Raw genomic sequence first — 17,945 nt, 5'->3', positions numbered from 1 at the left:
TGCAGAGCATCCTCACCAACTTTCAAACAAGCCAACGCTTGGCGCCACAATTGCCCTGTCTCCTGATTGACCGGCGCTGTAAACAACTGGGTGGGGTGAGTTGGAGGGAAACGAACATCGATCAGCCGCTGCCTGCGGTGTCCCATACCTTGCACCTTGCTGCATTTCTCGCATTTCTCAACTTTTCTAACTTTGGCATTCTGCAGCGGCCGCAAAGGAAGTGGAACCCTTGACCCTTTCCGAGGTCGCGGTTTTCGGTCACTTTGCTTGTGCATCTCAGCAGGCGTGCGGATACAAACGAAAGTGTGACGACCTTTCGTTTCAGGAAAGAATTTCTTGTTTTGCGACTCGAGTTCGGTGTTTTGGTCCAAGATGCCGTGTGAAATGATCACCTTGCAGCTCGGCCAATGCGGCAATCAAGGTTAAATGATTGAATTGAACATGGAATTTTGACTAAATTATTTATTTTAGTCGGCTTTGAGTTCTGGAAGCAACTTTGCTTGGAGCATGGAATCAGTCCGCAAGGGCTGCTGGAGAATTTTGCCACCGAGGGCCACGACCGCAAAGACGTGTTCTTTTATCAGGTATTGACATCATTTTCTTTGTGGTTCGAATGGGAATGGTTGAAGGAAAAATGTGGGAATTCTTCAAGATTCTATTTTAATTCTGTTTGTTTCAGGCTGACGATGAGCACTACATTCCCCGTGCAGTTCTCCTTGATTTGGAACCCAGGGTTATCAATACGATTAAAAACTCTGAATATGCGAAAGTGCGTCTGGTTATTCTCAATTGGTGCCAATCTATTTTAAATAAAAAATATTTACAGCTGTATAACCCGGAGAACATTTATGTCAGCGCGCAGGGTGGTGGTGCCGGAAACAACTGGGCCACCGGCTTCCATCAGGGTGAAAAGCTGCAGGAGGAGATTTTCGATATCATTGACAGAGAAGCAGATGGAAGTGATAGTCTTGAGGTAACATTATTTATCCTCTATTTTCTATGGTTTTAAGACAATTTTTGCTTTGCGTGTTGTTTGTTTAAACATGTTCCTGTAAACAATTTCGGCTTGGTAAATATTTTTGGATGGAATTATCTCGTCCTCTCGTGATTCAATTTTTAAAAATAATTTGTTTGTTTGATTCTTCTCAACAAGCTTGATTGAATGAACGATGATTTTTGCGTCATCAGTCTGGGTTTTGGGCCATTTTCCGAAAATTTTGGTTTTTCCGCTATGTATGTATATAATATATGACATTAACCTTTTTTTTTATAAATCTGGAAACCCCTTAAGAGGCAGTCTCTAGACATACATGAATTTTTATTCAAAATTCAGAATGTTTTTTGCTATTATTTTTGAGAAATCTAAATGTAAAAACACGATTTTTTTAATTTCGGATATAATTAAGTGAAGTTAAATTAAAATTAAGTGACTGGTTAGTTAAATGACTCGAAATGCTCAAATAGCTCAGTGGGCTGGGAAGACATGCCAGTGCTTGTTTTCGCTCCTTCCCAGTGGCTTTAAAGACAAATGTCTGGCATTTCAATCAAAGACCTCGGTGCGGGGAGGCTTACCTGGTCTTTTACCACCCGTTTTTCCCCACCGGTTTTTAACCGATTTTATCACTCAATTTTTACCAATTTCCTCCGCAAGAAATTAATTTATTCCTTTTTCCCCTGTAAAATTTACGGTCGGAGTGGTCAAAATTTCCTATACTGTGCAGCTATTTTATTTTAAATTGTTATTTGCTGCCTCAATCTCTCCAAAATTTTCTCTGACAATTTTTCAAGTCAAGTAAATAATTAGAAGACTGAAATGCAAAAATTGCCTGCAAGAAACTGGTTAGAATTAAATAAAATTGGTTTTTTCCACTGCATTTATTAAATGCGGATTTTTGCAACCCTGTGCTCCAAACATTTGTGAAAATTTCAGATTGTTCAGTTTTGTATTTGAGAATTTATTCGTTAAAATTCGAAAAATCATGAATTTGTTGATTTTTTTGAGTTTTGCAAATATTCATTTCCAAATCTCGGGTTCTAACCATTATATTTTCATAAACTGCACGCCGTTAGACTCCGCTCTACCTTCCCTGACTGACTGAAGGGCTAGGGGTTGCTTTATAGATAAAAAATCTCATATCTCTGCATGTAAAAAGAATAAAATTGGCAGATGATGAAATTTAATTGATAATAAAATTTAAACAATTTCTAGGGTTTCTTCTTGTGTCACTCGATCGCCGGTGGCACTGGTTCGGGCATGGGCTCGTGCATTTTGGAGAAACTGACGGATCACTTTCCCAAGAAGTTTATTCAGACGTACAGCGTGTTCCCCAACTTGGACGAGAAGACCATGAGCGACGTGGTGGTGCAGCCGTACAACTCGATCCTGACCCTGAAGCGGCTGACGCTGGACGCCGACTGCGTGGTGGTGCTGGACAACACGGCGCTCAACCGCATTGCCGCCGACCGGCTGCACATCCAGAACCCGTCCTTCTCGCAGATCAACAAGCTTGTCTCCACCATCATGTCTGTGAGCACCGCCACGCTGCGTTACCCGTCCTTCATGAACAACGACATGATCGGACTCATCGCGCCCCTCATCCCTACGCCCAGACTGCACTTTCTTATGACTGGATACACGCCGCTCACCTCCGATCATGAGGTTTGGAGATTTTGTTAATTATTTGCTCATAACCTCAACTCAAAAAACTGTCAGAGAGAAATTTTGAGTGAAATTGAGGTAGAGAATAGGCAATTTTAAAGAAAAAATTTGCATGTAGAGGTAATTCTGACCTCTGACTGTAAATTTTAGATTTTCACAATGATATTTTATAAATGTTATCCTTAAAAAGTTTATGATCTCAATTTGTTGACAAACCTAATTTAAATTCCAGGAAACTTCAGTTAGGAAAACGTCTGTGTTGGACGTCATGCGACGGCTGCTGCAGACAAAAAACATGATGGTTTCCACAGCGCCTGATAGGAACAACTACCACAAATACATTTCAATTCTCAACATTATCCAAGTGAGTATTCTGTCAAAATTGAAAATTGATCTCAAAATCGTTAAAATTCAAACAGTTCTTTATTTATTTGGTGAAATTATATAATATTAATGCTCTATTTTCAGGGCGAAGTTGATCCGACACAGGTGCACAAAAGCCGGCAACGAATCCGCGAACGCAAAATGGTCTCGTTCATTCCTTGGGGTCCAGCGACCCTGCAGGTGGCCTGCTCAAGGCGTTCCCCCTACCTGCCTAGTACTCACCGGGTTTCAGGACTCATGCTGGCCAATCACACGAACATTTCCTCAGTGAGTACAGTTAAAAATCCTTTTTTTATACCTGTAGCTGCGATGATAACTTAAACTTTCTTTCATTAATTGTATAAAGTTTTTTTTTTAAATCCAAGTTTATGGAGAACATTCTGTCAATTGAATTTTGTTTTTCTTTCTGCAGTTGTTTGAGCGTGCATTGCTACAGTACGACAAGCTGCGTAAAAGAGAGGCCTTTTTGGAGCAGTTCAGGAAGGAACAAATGTTTGAAAACAACTTGGACGAGTTAGATAGCTCAAGAAACGTGGTCCAGGAGCTGGTCGATGAGTACAGGGCAGCGGCCGGGCCGGACTATCTCAACTGGGGCAAATAATTGCAAAATATGATCCAACCAAAGTGATGAATTGAAATTGTACCAAACGAGATAAAAGACAGTATTTTTCGTCACGCTGCGCTTTGTAAAATGTTTTGGTTGAAACCATTCTTGGTCCAGGTACCTGTTAACTCTGTTAATTTGGATTCGAATCTTGTGAGATATAAAACGACTGTCTGTAAATATGAATCTCTCCCCGTTCCTAAGCTTTTGGGTCGGTTAACTATAGTATTATTTTCCAAGCACAGAAGATAAGACGAACAAACTAATATTTTGTGGTATTTTCTGCTACTAAATTAATGTGTATTTTGAATACTAAACTTGAATCAGAAGCGTAGGATTATTTAGTCCTTCACTAATCTCAAACTTAGATTATTTCCAGTTTAAGTGCCAAACCTCTGTTATAATTTCGTTGGTATTTATAAAATGAAAACAATGTGAATTTTAACTGAACCGCAATGCTATAATATATTTGTAGCAAATAATTAAAATCTATCTGAAAATAATAAAAGATTATATGTACTCCACAGCAAATATAAATTTCATTTTGAATGAGTAAGTCATTGGCGACCCAAAGTCAAATATCTGTGGAAGTTGCAATATTTTTCTAATTAAAGACACTAACTTTTTAGTAATTGCGTGTCAGAATTTAAAATTGTAGCTAAACAAACTGGTCTTTGCAAACCAAAAAACTAGGTGTAATTTGTAATTCAATTGGAGCCCATAACATTATTTAAATTAAAATATTCTGATGAAATAAAAACTCATGTTTTGTAATTCAAAAGAGAAATTTTATTGTTTACATGTGTACTTCATGATAAAAATCTGCATGTATACTGCAACTTGACTGAAGCATGGATGGAAATTCATTACTTTTTCATTCGCTTTCATTATTGTGAGGGTGGTTTGGAAAAAGATGAGATAGAAAATCACATTTTCATCTCAACGGAAAACAAAGTAACGATGTAATAAATAAATTAGCACAAATAGTAACAGAGAATAACGCATAATAATCGTAACAGAAACGAACAAACATAAATTGAGTCTAATACTGATTCAAATAAATTTATTCACGAATAATATAATAGAACAGGGAGATAACACAATTTGATTTTTATTTACTGTAAACAAGCGTACGAATAATAAAGCGAATTTTTACTAAACGTGGGAACTATTTATAATCACACACTTTCGAGCGCAGCACACACTTCCTGTTCTTTTTAATCAAACTAACTAAAAAGCACTCTCGCAGCAATCACGCTTGTCACTGTGTCCGCGAAAAAATGGTCAAATATTCGGCCTGAAGCAAGAAGGGCTTTAAAGAGTGCGTGAGAGTGAATGACTCTACAGAGTCTACTTCCTGCTACAAGTAAACAGCATTTTTATATTCCGCTCATTCCGATAAACAAGCTCCGGCGTTATCAAGCGAGGCGGACCCAAAATCGGCCCAGCAAATAATCAAGAATTTGATTTATTTTTCATTTTAGCGTACAGCGTCTGTGTCCAAAGCTGTCAACAGATGGCGACACTGTCCATTTACTAATTTTAATTAAAACTTTCCTTGGCATCCAAAAAGAAATAATGATAATTCCAGATATTATAAAGCCCCCCCCCCCCCCAGTTGAACTTATGTGAGTTTGAAAACGCTTGTTGGAATTTAAGCCCCGCAATAATTTAATTCCAACTCAACAATTTGTTTTAATCACAAACTGGCAAAACAATTCACCATTAGGAGGCCTTTAATAATTAACTGGTGTCTGGAACGCACAGCAGAAAGATTAAAATCCGAAATGAGTGCATAACTGGTGACCCCTCTTGTCGACAGCTTTGGACTCCAACTTTGACGCGAATAGCGATTTATTATTTACAATAATTTTTCCTCGCGTTATGTAACAAGCACACCCTAGACGCTAATTATATCCACTGTAATAAATCGTAACTGTTGTGATGCACCGCAAAAGGAGTGGAATTTTTTTGGCTAATCGTTTTCATTATATTAATTTTCCCATAGCGCGTAGGAATCGTCGAACGAAGAATGTGTTTCTGCTTTCAATGTCTTTTCATGTACACAAATTATATAATTACGTACGCAATACATTATTATACTGTTATTGATTGGTGCTTGAGATAAATCTTTGGGATTACATCTTTGGGTATTGAGTCAGCGCGTGCGGCCGCCACTGTTTGTTTGTGTTTTTTTTCCAATCACCTCCCTCTTTCGTCTGCTCTATTTATTATTACACGTTAAACAACACTAAAATCACATTTTCGTTTCATCAGAGACTGACAAAAAATGCATCTTGCGCCGGCCTCGCCGCTTCACTTGCAAAATTCTATTTGACTATAAAAAAGAGGGGGGCGCGCCCCCTGAAAAGAAAGTGGGGGAGAAAACTACGAGATTCGGGGGGTGTTGTTTTATTACTTCCGAAAGGGCGAAACGTTGTGCTGATCTGCTGAAAATATCGTCGGTTTGTATGCAATTAGTGAGAGTGAGTGAGAGAGTGTATGTCCACGAAGAGAGAGTGTGAGAGAGACAGCAGCAGCGAGAGGGTGTTCACTAGAGAGAAGAGCAGGAGCTTCATATGTGCGTGGGCACCATGCGGGCGAACCGCAGCAACACGCCCAGCAGGGACAGCCACACACTCCTGGCGGTTGAGGAACGCAGCATCACGAGCCGCCAGGCGAGCACCACGCCCAGCACCTGCACGCACCGATGCAGCAAGTACAGCCTGCGAAATAAATCAAAATTAAAGCTAGAAGTGTGCACACGAATTTTGAATTATTTAGAAGGGTTTCCCCAATTATTTGAATAGGTTAATTCAGAAGAAAAGGTCAAAAGAAAGGAAAACCCAAAAAACGTGAATTGAGAATAATTATAAATTAATAAAGGTTCAACACTAGACACCAAATGAGCACCAGGGGCGGATTTTCACACTTGTGAGCCCGTGAAAAAAGGATTTGGTCCTTTACATACCATTGAAGATTCTTTCTGGCAGCGCAGAGGGTGTCTGGGGGATCCTTGAAGATAAAGCGTCTGATGCCAAGGACATAGTTCTCGATGTAGCTCTGCCATTGGATTTCTTTGACGTCGAACGAAAACTCTCTTCTGTCTTCGATGCAAAGGCGATCCTGCAGAGCCACCACGTTCGTGTTCGTAAACTGCCACTGATGCGTGGAGAAATACTCGAGGCACTCGGCAGCCTTCTTCAGTTTCTCGTGCGTCCGCACCATACTGAAAATCAATTTCTTGTTAAATTGCATCTACAAAATATACTATAATTTTCTTAAAGAGCCTGGAAAAGCACACATGATAGAAATATTCTTATCAAAATTAGGATTAAATTTTATGCTGAGCTTGTCTTTTTGATTATATTTTAATTTTGATGGATGATAAAAAAAATAAAAAAATTACAGCGTTTTTACGAATCAGATTTACTGGCTTCACAAATATTTTCCGTCTAATATGAACAATTTAACCTAAAAAATTATCAAAAATAATTGGTTTCTAATTTTTTTTGTGTATTATTAAATTATTCCAATTATTCTCATATGATACAAAACGGAAAATTTCAAACTCCATTTACAGAAAGAGTAAAAAAAAACAATTTAAAAAACTAGTCTAGGTCTTCTTTAAATTAATTATATTGCGATTTAAATTGGAATATTTCACTTGATTTAAACAGTTTGCATTGTTTTTAAAACTATTTTCCAAACTCTACAATTCTTTACTTTTAAATAGATTATTTTTAAAACAAACAATTGGAGGATACTCACTAGGCTTTCTGTCCGCACATTTTGCTGACCCCGTCCATGGTGTAGGCAGGAATGATGTGCATCATGGTCTCGCCGACCATGTTGAGCAGCCAGTTGGTAGAGCACGTGCCGTCAGGGTACCAAATGGTGTCCCTGAGCGGGTGCTTGTGGAAGTAGTGGAAGCAATTGCCTACAAAGTCCTTCCACGTGATCGGCCGCTGCATGCCGGTCGTGCAGTTGTAAACTTTGATCCCATCCGGTCTAAAAACAAATTTAGGTCTTTGAGTGAGAGAGATTAAATTGTCTCTTTGTGATTGATATATTTTACAAATTTAGTAATAATTAATTCCTTGAGATTATTGATTAGATTTCGACGTTTTAAGCAAAAGAATTATTTAACCAAGAACTTCCTCAATTCAACGCTTTGAGAGTTTGCAAACCACTCACTGTAAATTATACAAAATCAAATATGAAAGTCAAACATTTCATCATGATATTTTCTGTTTAGACTCAACTTAATGAAAGAAATCGATCGACGTGCGTCATTTTTAATCTTCTGGAAAGACCCTGAATTTCTGAATTTGGCCTAGAAAATTGCTACTGGCAAGATACAAATTTTTAGGACCGACGTCCAGGACACTTGGCTCTATTTTGTTCGTGGAAAAACAATTAAAAAAGATAATTATTTTTAATTTTTGTATCGAAGAAAAGATACATGAAAATGAAATACATTTTTATCAACATTTAAAAATACTGTCAGAAAACGATAATTTTTTTCCCCTCTACTTTTAAAGCCCAGAACTAACCCTTGTTGGAAATTTCTAACGTTTTCTGGAACATGACCGACCAATTGATTGTCTCATAAAAGAAAGTTATATAACCCGGGAAGCTCAACTAAATTTAATAAAACCTATATGTATTTTCGAATACATTTTGAAAACTTTGGTCATTTTCTTCAAAGTCATCAAAGTACATCGCTGAAATTGTCCTACCAAAAAATTGGTACTCATGCACACTTTCCATTTATTTATATTTTTTTAATTACCTGGTGGTGGCCGTGTGCCAGGCGACACAGACCAGAAGGTTGATGACCAGGTCGACGGGCACAAGGTCGGCAACCATGGAGCCATTGCACAACATTGTGCGGAAGATGCCTTTGCCGGCGGCCGCGATTACGCCGGTGGGGCCGTTCCAGCCGTCCACCCACCCGCGCAGCGGCTCCCGATATGCGGACAACACTGTAAATTGAAATTAAAATAGCTTGAATTGAAAATAAAAAAAATCGCGTTGCTCCATTTGACCATAAAGGAGTCGTTTTCATTCCCTTTGTCGCTTCAAAAGAGCAATCAAGATGAAAAGTAAAAGGATGACCCCCCGCCGCCATAAAACACGTGGCAAACAAAAAAAGGTTCATCGGAAGCAAGAGGGTCGTCGAAGCGCTACAAAAGGAGTGGTCGGTCAACCCGTTCCTATTCAGGCGATAATCTCATGGTTAAGTGCAGGCAAGCGAAAATGAAAGAATGATGATGGGAAGTTCCAAAAGTTGCAGTTTTTGCCATAATTTTGGAGGAAAAAAACTGCAGGGCACCCAGTGCAGGGAGACGAAAATTTAGCTACTAAAGGGTAAGATAACTTTGATGGCGTCAAATTTAAAACATTTCCGACTTAGCTTTTTGACCATCCTTAATGCAAACCAAATTTGAAACATAACCTTTTCAAAAAAACCGCATTTTTCATGCTCTTGTAAAGTAGGCACTTTTACGAATTTTGGCTCAATATTTTATGGTGCGCCATAGGACTACTAGGACAACCCCTCCAGCAAATTCCGTACAAACATGAGGACCCATGCCAACAGAGTGTCGACAAAGTTCAATTCAAACCCATTACTCTCATACAATATTTGATAAATATTACTCCTGTGAATATAAAATAAAGCTAAATATCTCCTTCACAGGCGGATTAGTGTCAAAATCTGACGCAATCAGAAGCGCGACTCTGTTTCGCTGATAAAAGCAAAACCAGAAAAAAACGCGTGATCAGCCTGCTGCTCTTTGTTTTATCACAGCTTGAATTCCTTGACAAAAAGGAAAACGCCAACCATCGCGATAATTTCTAATCGTCGGCCGATTTGGCAATTTTGTCGTGTCCGCACCTATGGAGGGTCTGACAATGGCGACCGGCAGGTTTCCGCTTTCCTTCAGAAGCATGTGCTCGGCCAGCGCCTTAGTGAACGTATATGTGTTGGGCCGCTTGCCGATCAGGTGCGGCGTGATCACGTTGACCAGCTCCTCGTCCATCCAGTCCATGCACTGGATTATTTTCTCCGGATCGTATGGAGGCGGGTAGATGATCTCGTTCACCTGCTCTCGGTCGCAGTTGCAGTAGGCGGTAGACACGTGCACCAAAGCCTGCACAGTAGATCAAAATAGAATTACATACTCTAGAGGAAAATCATGCGTTTGTCGAATCGAGATAAGAAAAGGATTAACTCTCGAAACATAGAAGAGTTACATGGCAGTGGCGGAGATTGCTGGTAACTGCTCACAATGAAACACAAATTCAAGAGATGCAAAATTCGCTCTATAATTTGTCGGAAGTTACTGGCAATCGCCACTGCCACAGCGATATCTAAATATTGATTAAAAATATTTTTAACAAAAACAAGTAAACTCAATGTCTAGACCAAGCTGAAGTTATATCGTCGCTTCTTAAAAAAAATTGAATGTGTTCTATGAGAATGCTTTCCAGGTAAGTAAGAGTAAAAATACTAAATTACATAGGAAAGTGATGATTTCTTAAATTTTATATCAAACAATTTTCTTGGATTTTTTTTTAAATTTTAAACCAAAACATTAATTTAAGAAATATGGTTTTTATAGATGTTGTGCCCATTGAGTTGCCTCCATTCCTTGAATTAATTAACAAAATGGTTTTTTCCAAAATTTTAGTCTCTCCGGAGTTCCACCCCGATTTCCAGGTAAAACCGGTTATTTCGACAAAAAAAAATCAGGATGGGGTGTAAACAAAAATTTAAAAATTGCAGACCGTATATCGTGGACAAACTACACATTTAATTGACTAATCAACAATTTTTTAAGCCGGTCAAAGTATGATTCGTGAAAATATTTTACCGTCGGTCAGCTAATGAAAAATTAATTGTTTCAGTCACTGATAAAACTTGATTTCAACATTTCTGAAAGCTTTTTATAATTCTTTGTAAACCGACGAGTCCCACAAAGCTAAAATAATATGTGGCATTGTGGCTCACATTTCATAACATCGCAGACAAAACACTGGAGACAATGTGCCTGCCATTCCTTTCTGTCGAGTTCACCGCAAAACGAATTGTTTGGAAATTTTAGCACAAGCAAATAGAAAGCTCAGCTCGAGCAGCCTTTTCGCCAGGTTTGCGTTTCAATTTCGCCGGTGACGAACAAGTTTGCTGACCAGAAAAATTCATACCTGAATTTTTTGTTAGCTGAGAGTTAAATTATTTCTTGCTTAAAAATTTCTCTTTATAAAAATCTATAATTTGAATCAACTTAGCTGCGTTAATCGAGTGCGTATCACGTGAAGCGAGGTTTGAAATCGTTTCAAATAAGTAAAAATCGACATAAACCGACGTTTAAGTTCCCTTCACAAGTATAAATTTAGGGAATAAGGACTTTTGCCGACAACTTTTTTTTCTTATCCCTCTTTGCACGATGTATGGAACATGAACCAAATCGTAGCCATTCAATTGGCAATTCATAAAGAGAAAACTAATTAAAAATATTATCTACGAGTAAAAAAATTAAAATTTAGAATGGAAGATGAGCGTGCGTTACAGCAGCCAGTGTGCAGTTCCCCGGGAGCGATTAACTCGGAGGCTAGGGCAAAATGGAAAAATAAAACTTTCTAAAAGAATGTCGGAGGAACAATGGCCAAACTGGAGCATAAATCTGCAGCATTATCAGTGGTAATTAAAATGAGCCCGTTGCTCTCATTGCTCGTGGCAGAGCGTCTCATTTGTCGTCCGTCCGCGCACATCGAACGCAATTATGCGAGCGAAAGAAACTACTGTTAAAAAGCAGAGAGCGAGCGGCAGCTGCCGCTAACAGCAGTTTCGTTCTCTCGCGCGCTCCAAATTGGGATCCAAGGCCGGTCGGTCGTTCGTTAGTTCGCTTGGGGTTTCAGCAGGGATCAATTACTACTGGGCTTATTATATTTTTGATAAGAGGCGCCAGAGATTTGCTTGTTTTCCTCTCTCGCACTCGCGAGTGCACGAGTAAAGTGCTGCTCCAACTTATCAATGGTGCGCGACACCGGCACTCGAACCAGCAAGAAGCCAATAAAGGTGCAGCCGACGACTCCCGCGTGGATTAATCCGGCAATTCGGCACATTTCAAACCGGAATTCTTCGCCGGTTCATCGCACTATCCCGCTACACGTCCTTAACCTCCGTGCAGAGGCTTTTCTTTCTTTCTTTAGTTCATATTCCTGTCAGAATCTGCTAAACTAGGACATTTACACAACTGGGATTTTTAATCAACACTAAATACTTGAGAAAAAACGACCATATCTAAGTAAATAAAATGTACAATTTATGTTCTATGATAACATGAACGCGAAAAAAATTAGATGATACTAATTTAAAATTAAATTTGCCCACGCAATTTGTCCTAAATATTTTTCTGACGATTTGTTAGGCGAAAACTATCGCTTTCAATTTTTTTCCAATATGTATAATCGAAAGCACCAAACTTTCTCCAAAACAAAATAATTTGGATGGACCGACGACCGACGAAAAATGCACTTTCGCATTTCCGACGCGACGACCCCAGTTAGTATTGCATCTGGATTAGAAATCAGCTCTCACCGAAACGAAAATTTCTGATTAATTACCTCGAGTGACATCATCCTGTGGCAGAGGGCGACCAGCTGCTTCGTGCCCAGCATGTTGATGGTCACCGACAGCTTGAGGGCCTCGTCGAATTTGACTGTGGCCGCCGAGTGAAAGACAACAGAGACCTGTCGCGAGCAGCAAGAGGTCAACGAACCGATATCAGTCGGTTAGTTGGTAGAGGGAAAACTTACATTGTCTATCAGCACCTTCTGGTCACTGGGGCTGATGCCCAATTCAGGTTCTGTCACGTCCCCGTAGATGGGAATCACCTTGTTCACGGCCTGCGGCTGCTCGGCCCTCACCGCGTCGAACAACTGCAATATCCCGAGATAAAACTCAATTTCCATGCGGGTAAAAATAGAGCTTTAACAAGGAAGTCTGCTTTTTATTTAAATATTTAAGTTAAAACATTAAAATTTGAGCCTAAGGGTTGAGAAACAAGTTATTTATTTGTGCTTGCTAACTAGGCTTTGATATGCTGGCGTTGCACAACGCATTTTTTTGGTATTCGCGATTTAAATTCCGATGGAAGTGGTCTGGTTTTGTAAGGATCGATGTTTTAGGTTTGAAATTTTTCTACGGCTCATTTAGTTGTTTGACTAAAATCTAAAATACAATCTATTATTAAGAAAGAGTCCAAAAATTTATTTTTAAAACTATCCACGTGGGCTCTTTTTTGTTTTTAATTAAAAATACCTCCACAAACGTTTTTAGAAAAGCTGAGGAATTAAATAACTTTTTTCAAACAAACCCAGAGCTTGCATTGCAATCACTTAAACAGACGTACGCTAAAACTTTCCATTTTAAGCGTAAGATTGGCAGTTAAAAAATTAAAAAAAAATCGAGCACATTGAAATAATCTAAAAAAAAATAAGAATATTTTTGTAGGTGCCAAATTAAACATTAAATCAACTAGAAAATTTAAAACGGCAATCATTTACGAGAAAAATCTTCATTTTACAGCCCTTATATAATGGGGGAAAATTTAGGGCGAGTTCAGAAAATTAGAATTTGCAGGCGGGTTAAAAACTTAGAAAAATGAAGCGCAAAATTAACAAAATAAAGAAGTAGAATTTTAAACTTTGCAGCCCCGATTATTTTAGGGTGAAATCGTGAAAAAGTGACCTTTTGGGCTGAATTGGCCATACTGCGTTCTCAATTCGCGTCAAAAAGTAAGTGGAAAACACAGATTAAAAATATTTATACTCTAAACAGCCAGGAGAAATCCTACATCCTGAGGAAATTACCAACCGCAGAGTGCAATCGCGATAAAACTCAATTTGGACCTTCTCCAAACGCACAATAAATTCGAGAAAATACTTTAATAAAAAAAGAATGCACGCACAGGCGAGTTGAGCAGCTGGGTGAGTCTGGTGGCGACGTCCTGGCCCTTCTTGGGCCGCATCAGCAGGTACACGTTCTTGATGTCCGGGCATGATCGCAGCAGCTTCTCGAGCAGCACCTGCGGACAGCACAGGGCCGGCGTGAGAAACGCAGCCAGAGGCGGCTCGGAGGCTCACCTTGCCCATGAAACCGGTGCCGCCGGTGATGAAGAGGCTGCGGTTGCGGTAGAACTCTGGCACGGTGACGGGGGTGGCCATCGCTAGGGCGGGCGGGCAGGCGGGAGGGTGGGTCCGTGTCACGAGGGGCGCCGGCTAGCCGAGCGTGCGAGTCCAGGCCTTGCTAATCTTACCGCCGACACATCCTGAGCACTCACACACACACCAAGAGCGAAACTGGACAGCTCTCAGGTCGGTCGGTCCGTCGGCGAACGAGCGAACAGCGGGCCCGGCACCGTGCGTGTCCCTCCTTCCTCTCTGCCGCAGCCGCACACTTACTCTCACAGACAGACTGGGCAGCCCCCGCCCCCACCCTTGAACAGCTGAATGTCGCTGCCCGTGCCTGCCTGCCTGCCTGCCTGCCTGTCCCTCCGCCTGCCGTACAGCCGCGCGCACGCTGAACGTCGCCGCTTATCGATCGCGTTCACTGGGTCAATACGCAGTTATTCGCGCGCGTCCGCACTGGTCACGCCCCTTTGACGCGTACATAAGCGTTGAAGGGTTAAAATAGTGCGGAATTCACTCATTGGTGCCGCTGCGATCATTTTTCAGCCAATTAGAGAGCGAGATTGGATATTCTTTGCAGGATTTTTCGTGCGCACATTTCACGGTCTCTCATTGGCAGAAAAATGCGTTCACCACGCCATCTTCAAGCAGATCTGGAACCATTTACGAGCAATCCATACAATCAAACAGACACTGCCTGTTTGGAACCCGTTTCTCTCGTGATTTCAGTTTCAATCGGTAGATGGCGCTACTGCCTTCGCTGCGAATTTTATTATGTTCGCCAACTCGCGGTCGCGAATGCTGCTGGCCCGCGGTGGCGGCGGGCTCTATAATTCATGCTCTCCGACAACCGAATCTCGCTTCCTTATCTAACGAACGAACGAGCGAGCGAGCGACTTGCAACACACGCATTCGTCAGCGGCTTGCTCGCTCAAACTTTTTCTGTATTAAAATCAGCCCTAGTTTTTGCCGCTACATTGCTGCTGAACACACAATGCTCCGTGCGTTGTGTGATTCACGCAATTTTTTTCCCGGAAATTCCCTTTCCTCTCGCACCGCGCGACCGTTGCTACTCAATAAAAAGTCCAATTTTCCTGCTCTGGATATTTGTCATGGGGAAAAACTCCCAATTCGAAGAGCGATTTAACTGTTAGCGACGGAAATGTAAATTATTGGAAATTTGGAACAGTGAGGTGTTAATTGGGGTCACTTTTACTACTGTTTTTTGGCTCAAATCTCTCTGCCAAAAACCAAAATTAAAAAAAATTGCAGGTTAATGTAGAGAAAAAATGAGAATAAGTGCACTCAAATTAAAATCAAGAGCTAAATTTTAGTACGCCATTGTTCAGCTGCTGAGGTGGAACATAATTTTATAGGTCATATAAAAGTGCTTTCGACGCTCATCTCAGACTTGTGCAATGTTTAAAAATTGCTGCTGGCACTTGAGAAAATTTCACAACATGGTTTTAGTTACAAAATTTACCAATTCCACGTGACAAATAAAGCGGTGCATCCGTTTTTTAGAGCTGACGAAAGAAATTTCAACATTCATAAATTTACAAAACAAGAAAAAACAATTTAGGAATAGGATTGTGGAATTTTTAAATTGAGAAACACCTGGGACTGGCTCGTAAACGCTTTTGACTCGATAAATGGAATTTCAAAAATATATAATAAATTTCCTTCACTTTCTCCTTTCTCTGCTCGGGACTTTATTTCGGAGCTCGCATTGAAGATTATTATTTAGAAATTAATGCGATTACAGCCCTACGGCAGTTTGAATTGAAACCGTTGAAGCATTTCAATTTTCCATTTAGCTTGAGCGGTGAGGCAGAGGCCGAGTTAACAAGATCACAGGGAAGCCAAAATTTGTGACACAAAACTTTTCCATTTGACGAGAGCTCATCGGCATTTCGACCCGAGAAGCACCTTTCCCACAAAAATCGCCGGTTTCCATTCAGAAAACTGGTTTTTCCAGGCCACCGAGCCCTGGTGGCGACACGTGTGCGGCAAGTAGGGCGCGTGCAGCGGAAAATGGGTCCTTTTTTGGCTGCGGAGCCAGCGGCACATCGCTCGGCGTAAACTTGGCCTGCTTTCGGGCGCGTGACCCAATTTCGGAGAGCAGGATGGCCCCCTGACACGTGTCGAGAGCGGGCGTTAGCAACCGAAAATCGATGCGTGCCAAGTGGGAAATTCGGCCATCGACGCCTCTAATTGGTGCACTTCCTGCCCTTGGCGCTTGCACAAGCGAGCTTCGCCCTTGATTCGGCGACGGCCAGGCCAGGCCAACCCTTGCGCAACACGATAACGCCTTATCTTATTTGATTTTCGATTTTGCTCGCGTCTAAAAGCAGACTTTGGGAGCGGCGGAAATAAGAAAATTGCGATAGCGACACGTCAGTCGTGCCAAATTTTTATTAGATACAGAGACAACACAGAATTCGTTCTAAAAGTAGGTTAACAAACAGTAAAAGTGGTGCCGCAGGTTGAATTTTACGCCACGTTCATAGGAGAGAGAAAAAGACTGACCGTTAGGCAAATTAAGGCCAGAGTCCAAATCCCCCTCCTACGAAGCAACGCTTATTTGCTTGATGCTGGATGCTCTTCCGCGAATTCGACGTGGCCCCGCGGACAAAATGGCTGGCTCCTCGAGTCGAAATTCGCACCCGTTGCTGCCATGTTGGGGGCCCTTCAGGGGCCCTGCCGAGGGACGCGTCCGCACGCCGAGCCGCTCCGATCGCGAATGCGACGCCGAACAGACGCCAAGGGGGCCGTCAGTGGAGGGGAGGGGGGCCGCCGCGAACCGACAAGCCACCGTCATGGCCGAAATTCGCGAATCCCAAGTTCGAGGGATTTGGCAAATTCGAAAACTAATGAATTAAAACCTGGTCGGAAAGCGTTTAGAACGAGTGGAATCGATTCGGGAAAGATGAGTGAATGCGAAATGAGCAAGGGGAACTTTCGCGAAATCAGAAATTCGCCAACGGTGCCTGTCGGTTGGCAACCGAGCGCAAACCGCGGAAAATCGGCGAAAATCCGGGAAAAAACGAAAGGGGGGTTGCAGAAAGGGTCGAGAAAGGCCCAATTCGAGCGAACGGGTTCACCAGAGGCCGCGGCCCACTTACTCAAGAGCACTGACTGCGGAGAGCGGTGCTCGCACACGTCCGCTCTGCTCGGCTTCCCGCGTCAAAATCGGCTGCTCGGCGGCTCGACGCCAGCGCCTCTCGCCGGCGCTGCTCGTGTCTTCCGAAATACCCTAACCAGACGCCCGCCGCCGTGCCACTTTCCGCGGCGTCGACGCCGCGGCGCCGACCTCACCCGCACGGGGGCCCGAAGAGCGGGCAGGCCGCGGCCCGCGAGGGCCGTGGGACCGCGGGCGGGCCGCGCGCCGGGCGCGTCAGGGGCCGCTCGAGACGCGCGGGCGCGGGGCTTCCGAAATACTCTTGCAAAAGCCGCCAGCCAGCGCGCCGCGCCGCCAGCAGCACCGCACCAAGCAGCGAACGAAACTCGACGGCCGCGATTGTCGCACTGCGTGCCTAATTGTTGGTTGGCTTCGTCAATGAGACGAGAGAGGGGAAGCGGTCCGTCCGACGGCGGTCCACCCGACCCGACCCACTACTCCCCGTGTTCGCCTGCATTTCCGCGCTGCTGCTAATTTTCGCGGCCGCGGCGGCTCACGGCTGTCGCGGGGGACCGTGCATGCACTTTAATTTGCAGCCGCTCACTCCCCCGTCCCTCGGGTGGATTGCGTGTTTTCTGCAACGCAACCGACGCCGAAAAGGGGGGATGCAGACAAACCTTCCTGCCGACAATTTCGCGACTGACAAAATGGCAGCCAGTTTCCAGTGAATTTCAGCGTATCATTTTCACTGCCGTTGAACAAGGAAGTTAAAAATGGAAAAATTCACGAGTTGGAATTTAGTTTGCTTTTCACGGGAATTCACACCGTTGAGACATGGTTTTTTGAATGATATTGATTTCTTTCTCCAAAACCCTTCCGAGAGTCCAGGCTTTCTCTTTCTGGCGAAAAAATTTACGTTTCTTTCCACCGAACAGTGCTCGCCATTTTGAAAACAGATGTAATTCCCCGAATGAATT

The 17,945-nt window shown here is 42.3% G+C and overlaps 2 protein-coding genes across 2 annotated transcripts; one reads left to right on the top strand and one right to left on the bottom strand.

The window, feature by feature from the left end:
- Window positions 1–148: 148 nt before the first annotated feature.
- On the top strand, window positions 149–3,652 carry gammaTub23C (gamma-Tubulin at 23C). The gene is made up of 8 exons (XM_065496910.1): window positions 149–421; window positions 472–584; window positions 680–769; window positions 827–973; window positions 2,210–2,659; window positions 2,892–3,023; window positions 3,128–3,310; window positions 3,456–3,652. The coding sequence occupies exons 1-8, from the start codon at window positions 373–375 to the stop codon at window positions 3,642–3,644; spliced, it is 1,353 nt and encodes a 450-aa protein (XP_065352982.1). The 5' UTR covers window positions 149–372; the 3' UTR covers window positions 3,645–3,652.
- A 761-nt stretch (window positions 3,653–4,413) lies between these two features.
- On the bottom strand, window positions 4,414–14,187 carry LOC135947914 (putative fatty acyl-CoA reductase CG5065). The gene is made up of 9 exons (XM_065496909.1): window positions 13,803–14,187; window positions 13,628–13,744; window positions 12,474–12,596; window positions 12,282–12,407; window positions 9,550–9,805; window positions 8,443–8,635; window positions 7,419–7,658; window positions 6,619–6,876; window positions 4,414–6,373 (listed from the first exon to the last, which is right to left on the bottom strand). Exons 1-9 carry the CDS (start codon window positions 13,881–13,883, stop codon window positions 6,223–6,225), a joined length of 1,545 nt encoding a protein of 514 aa, XP_065352981.1. The 5' UTR covers window positions 13,884–14,187; the 3' UTR covers window positions 4,414–6,222.
- Window positions 14,188–17,945: the final 3,758 nt, after the last annotated feature.

The sequence above is a fragment of the Cloeon dipterum genome, chromosome 1, assembly GCF_949628265.1.
Source record: "Cloeon dipterum chromosome 1, ieCloDipt1.1, whole genome shotgun sequence".
NCBI classification, from domain to species: domain Eukaryota; kingdom Metazoa; phylum Arthropoda; class Insecta; order Ephemeroptera; family Baetidae; genus Cloeon; species Cloeon dipterum.
Note: the sequence above shows the minus strand (reverse complement) of the source record. Positions and strands in the feature narration are given on the sequence as shown.

Excerpts from the sequence above, each read along its gene's own strand:
- LOC135947914 (XM_065496909.1), bottom strand. The coding sequence starts at position 13,883 with ATGGCCACCCCCGTCACCGTGCCAGAGTTCTACCGCAACCGCAGCCTC. Across the intron at positions 13,745-13,802 it reads GCACCGGTTTCATGGGCAAG|GTGCTGCTCGAGAAGCTGCT; the intron begins GTGAGCCTCCGA and ends TGCTGTCCGCAG. Across the intron at positions 9,806-12,281 it reads ACAGGATGATGTCACTCGAG|GCTTTGGTGCACGTGTCTAC; the intron begins GTAATTAATCAG and ends TCTACTGTGCAG.
- gammaTub23C (XM_065496910.1), top strand. The coding sequence starts at position 373 with ATGCCGTGTGAAATGATCACCTTGCAGCTCGGCCAATGCGGCAATCAA. Across the intron at positions 974-2,209 it reads ATGGAAGTGATAGTCTTGAG|GGTTTCTTCTTGTGTCACTC; the intron begins GTAACATTATTT and ends AACAATTTCTAG. Across the intron at positions 3,024-3,127 it reads CAATTCTCAACATTATCCAA|GGCGAAGTTGATCCGACACA; the intron begins GTGAGTATTCTG and ends CTCTATTTTCAG.